The 5532-nt window shown below is 36.0% G+C and overlaps 1 protein-coding gene across 1 annotated transcript; it reads left to right on the top strand.

Moving 5' to 3' along the window:
* Positions 1-2636: 2636 nt before the first annotated feature.
* On the top strand, positions 2637-3611 carry LOC112863718 (olfactory receptor 9K2-like). The gene has a single exon (XM_086711831.1). The coding sequence runs from the start codon at positions 2670-2672 to the stop codon at positions 3609-3611; it is 942 nt and encodes a 313-aa protein (XP_086567957.1). The 5' UTR covers positions 2637-2669.
* The last annotated feature ends 1921 nt before the right edge of the window (positions 3612-5532 follow it).

Below are 5532 nucleotides of genomic sequence, written 5' to 3'. Positions count from 1 at the left end.
TGACTCTGTCTCTCTCTCTCAAAACTAAATAATAAAACGTTAAAAAAATGTGTTATTTCAAAAGCTAGCAGTGAATTTATTATTGAGCATTTAGTAATGCATTAAATGTAGTTATAATGCTGTAATAAATATTTCATATCTAGTATCATTTCATGCCATAAATTAGTATTGCATTCATTTCTCTTTATCTTCATAGTCAGTGATAAGCACAATACTTGGCACAGAATTGATGCTCAAAAATATTGAATAAACACATTAATGGATAATAATCAGACAGATGAAAATGCATATCTTTGAACTATTAATAGCTTCCTTTTATTGATATAGCATCAAAAAAGCAACACCTGATTTGGTATATGAACTTAAGAGTTTTTCTCTCCTGATCTATCTCCTTCTCTACCCCCTTCTCCTTTTTATTTATTTATTGTTATTTATTTATTATTTTTTATTAAATTTTTTTTACATTTTTTTATTTTTTTTTTATTTTTTTTATTTATTTTTGGGACAGAGAGAGACAGAGCATGAACGGGTGAGGGGCAGAGAGAGAGGGAGACACAGAATCAGAAACAGGCTCCAGGCTCTGAGCCATCAGCCCAGAGCCCGACGCGGGGCTCGAACCCATGGACCGCGAGATGGTGACCTGGCTGAAGTCGGACGCTTAACCGACTGCGCCACCCAGGCGCCCCGTGTTTAGTTTTGAGAAACAGAGTGAGACAAAGCGTGAGTGGGGGAGGGGAAGAGAGAGAAGGAGACACAGAATCTGAGGCGGGCTCCAGGGTCTGAGCAAGCCCTCAGCACAGAGTCTGATGTGGGGCTCGAACCCACTAACTGTGAGTTCATGACTGGAGTCGAAGTTGGAAGCTCAACCGACTGAGCCACCCAGGTGCCCCCCCTTCTCCTTTTCAAATAAGCCCAAAGGACAAGATCTATGAAGCTTGTGCCTCCTTGCAGAAAGAAGATTTATGTATGAAAAAATTTTAGCATGTCTTTAAAGGGCTTCCTATTTTCTTTAACAATCATCTTTTTCCCATTCCAACCAAACCAGTAAACGATGACTGATGCTTGAAACTGCTCTATTCAGCTTTATGCCTAAAAAAAAAAGGCTTTATTCTATTACTTCTAGAATAAAATATAATCATTCTCATGTATGTTAACCTGTAAACCTAATTTATTCCCCCACTTCCTAACAAAACCATATTACTATGCAATTACTTGAATGGGTTTCAAATATATAGCTGGTGAGTGGAGTGAGGAGAGAGAATAGTAATATATTTCATTAATATTTCCCCCCCTTGTTTTGAATCTATATGAAATAATTTAGTGTCCTTCTTTGACAAAGTTGTTGGGAGAGGCAACAAATGAAAGAAACAAAGAACATCATGAAAGCTTTTGGATCTGAGGGATTTTTGTGGACAATTGAAAAACAAAAAGGTAAACTTCTTACAATTGAAGAAGGATAGAAAGTCAAGGAGCAACTGAGTACTCTCTAATTTTGATTGCTCCTAAATCATCCATTTTAAATTTACTAAAGACATTTTGTGGATTATTTGCTGGTTTTCATTATTCACACCTCTCCTAGAAAACACGAATGACACCTGGTTTAAATGCCACCAAAGAGGAAAAGATGTGTGAGGGAGGTCATTCTTAATTGACAGTGAGTGTGTTGTTTCATAGAAAAATAACAAAAAAATGTTTCAAATGAACTAAAGTTGCCTTGGTTGCTTAACAAGTCACCCAAAACCAAACAGATTAATTTAGATGCTGCTAGAAAATCAAAATTTATTTTGAAAGCCACTGAGCTTTTACTATCAGGTTAAGAGTTTAATAAAACTTGCTATCTAATCTATTTTTTTTTAATACAAGCAGGCTTTTGGTTTGTTCCTCACTTTGAAGTTTCTAATTTTCTTTCAAGTTCAGAAGTTGGAGATGACATGGATTTCTTGACAGACTTATTTGAGAAAAACAGTATCAATAAACTTTACAGGATAAAAATTATGAAGGCATCGATCACATTTTACTTTCTCATGTAGATAAAATTAGATGATTTCCAGAAGTTGAAGTCTGATTTTATTTTTAAAGATCTCAAGTAAGACAATTAAGTCTTTAGTAACTTACTTGCTGTTGTAAGAGCTCTTTTTGAAAGAAAGTTCATATTATCTTGAAATGAACTTTTAGCTTCCTTTTCTTTCATTAATTATTTTTATTACTGTGTTGAAACAAAGTATTATTACAAAAAATAAATATAAAATTATAAATCAAATTTAACGAAGTGTCTTTTTCTTAGTATGAAGAGTTAGACTTTACTATTTTTGAAATCACAAATGACATCTCACAAACCACCCATATGACAAGGTAGTTAGATATAAGGAAATATCAAATTTTGTTGTGTTGACATTAACAGTAAACTTGAATAATACATATTTCACTTGGAGTTCAAATTCTTGTTTGAACCTTAATCAGTTGTGTTACCTTAACCAGTTGTATTACCTTAGGCAAGTCTAGTATCTTTCTTTAATTTACTCATGTGTGTAAACTTAATGGTGTAATAGATTTGAGAGTATTCTGTCAACTATGAGGTCTTTTTAATGTGAGTGTTATGCGTGATGAGAGAGAAATAGTGGAAACTTTATTTGTTGACTTTCTGTTATACTTTTAAGCAGAAATTTGCCATGGGTGACAAGGGAGGAGACAACCACTCAGAAGTGACTGACTTCATTCTTGTAGGCATCAGGGTCCGTCCAGAGCTCCACAGTCTCCTCTTCCTACTATTCCTGGTTGTTTATGGGATGGTCCTTCTGGGGAACCTTAGTATGATTGGCATCATTGTGACCGATCCCCGGCTGAACACACCAATGTATTTCTTCCTAGGCAATCTCTCCATCATTGACCTCTCCTACTCCACTGTTATTGTACCCAAAGCCATGGTCAACATCCTATCTCAGAAAAAGACCATATCCTTTGCAGGCTGTGTGACTCAGCTATTTCTTTATGCACTTTTCATGGTCACAGAGGCCTTTGTCCTGGCAGCCATGGCCTATGACCGCTTCATCGCCATCTGCAATCCACTCCTCTACACCGTCCGCATGTCAAGAAGCCTCTGTATCCAGTTGGTGGCTGGTTCCTATCTCTGTGGCTGGGTCAGTTCCATCCTTCAAATCAGTGTAACATTCTCAATGTCTTTCTGTGCTTCCCGAGTCATTGATCACTTCTACTGTGATTCAAACCCCATCGAGAAGATCTCCTGTTCCAATATCTTTATGAATAAGATGGTGTCGTTCAGTCTGGCTGTCCTCATTATTTTGCCCACAATAGTTGTTATTGTGGTATCTTACATGTATATTGTGTCTGCAGTTTTAAAAATCCGCTCCAGTGAAGGGAGGAAGAAAGCCTTCTCCACTTGCAGCTCACACCTGGGAGTTGTAAGTTTGCTCTATGGAACTGTTTCCTTTGTCTATCTCACACCTCCAAATAACCCTGAACTTCGTAAAGTGGCTTCAGTATGTTACATTTTGTTCACACCTATGCTGAACCCTTTAATCTATTCTCTGAGAAATAAAGATGTTAAAAATGCCATGAAAAAAGTCATATGGAAAAAAAAAGTTTTACTTTAAATCTGCTTCCACTTGTTTTACTGTTTCTTGCCCCAGTTGATTTTGTCTGCTTGATCTTCCAGACTCAAGCGTTTAAAGCTAGGGTTAATTTAAAAAATAAACACCCCCACTAAAGAAAAACCCACCTTTAACTGTTTTTATTCTGCAGCATTAATAAATAATATCCTATAAGGAAAGCTCCAAACAACATATTCACTTTTTTGCAAGGCAATGTTAAATCTGAAAGTTCTGGACACCATGAAAATTTGCTGCATTTCTACAAGGAGTTATGAATTTCTCATTCTCCAGGTAATACATTGTTACGTACATGGGGAAGTATAGAATTTTATAGTTTCTCTTCCTTGTATGCCAAGGTAAAATTGAAGTACAGAAAATACCTAGTATAATGATTAACTCAGAAACTGTGTGAGCCAATGGTTTATATGCAAATGATATTCCATATAAATGTTAGTGTTGTATCTTGTTTTCGATGTCATGCAAAATATTAGAAAGCATGTGCATAAGGAGGAGGAAAAGGAAAGGTAAAATAACCAGCGATCTTTGTTAAATTAAAGTGGCTAAAGTAGAAGAAATATGTGAAAATTGCATTGATTTTGTAAATTAAGATATTCTATTTGACTTTCCTTGAATGGTACGGCCGTTTCTACTTTGCTGTCACACAACGAAAACATTTTAGGATGTTTATGATATTTTACAATTCATGTCCTCTATCGTTTGGATAATAAAAATTATTGGTAAAGGGTATGCAGTTAGTGAAAGCACCATATTGAAATGAAGTCAGCTTGAAAATCTCAGTTAAAAATATCACAAGGCCTTCCAATAACCTTTATGAATAGTTGGATTATGTGTGTACATGCGTGTGTTATGTTTGTGTATGTATGAGTATGTTCATTTTTATTTTTCTATTTTGATTTTTTAATGCTTATTTATTCGAGAGAGAGAGAGAGAGAGAGAGAGCATGAGCAGGGGAGGAACAGAGAGAGACACAGAATCCAAAGCAGGCTTTGAACGGTCAGCACAGAGTCTGGTGTGGGGCTCGAACCCGTAAACCACGAGATCATGACCCCAGCCGAAGTTGGACACTCAGCCGACTGAGCCACCCAGGCGCCCCTGTATGAGTGTATTAGTTTGGTGAAGGGGTAATAGAAATATGATTAATCCTAAACATCAAATGTCAATTGGGAGAAGAAGAGTGGTTCATCCCACAGATTTGAGAGGTATCGAGGGAAGACCAGTTCCAGAGAGAGTCATAGCAAGTTACTGTTTTTACAAGTACTATAAGTAATACTTCTACTACATAATCAATGCTTACATCCAGACAATAGCAAATGTGAAAAATACTCCCATCCTAAGAAGTAAAATACAGTGAATAGTTTTGTCCGTGTACTTGGTATTGTGAAAACCTAAAATATGAGTATCTTATTAGGTCTGTTTTCAGCTTTTGTTTAGATAGCTAAGCCTTCTTTGATGAATGCACAAGGGCATGCATTTTGTGGGTCAATGTTTGTTAGGGTAAGAGACTTGATATATAGTTATTCTTAATTAAGAGATAAAGAGAGAAGCAAAATGATTTTAAAAATCAAGGTTATATTTATCCTCTCCATCTTAAACCTGTGAATGAATTTACCATCTTTCTTGGTACTCAGATGCTACTGTTTAATTGATATTCAGAAAAACATCATTTGAGAGCAAAATAGGAAACCAGATTGGCTTGGGAAAGTGATTGTTGGCATTGATTGTTATTAGTCTGGAAAACATCCTTTTAGGCTTAGGTTTTACTTATTTCCCTTGGATGCCCATTGGTGTTACAACGTTGCTCTGTGGTAGATCTAACAAGTGTGGGTTACTAAGGACTGCTGGGAAACGATTAGAATATTGGATAAGAATATAGCCTAGATGTGTTTGCTTGTTAGTTTTTAGT

Source organism: Puma concolor, chromosome B4, assembly GCF_028749965.1.
Source record: "Puma concolor isolate L17-30 chromosome B4, mPumCon1.1.hap2, whole genome shotgun sequence".
NCBI lineage: Eukaryota > Metazoa > Chordata > Mammalia > Carnivora > Felidae > Puma > Puma concolor.
Note: the sequence above shows the minus strand (reverse complement) of the source record. Positions and strands in the feature narration are given on the sequence as shown.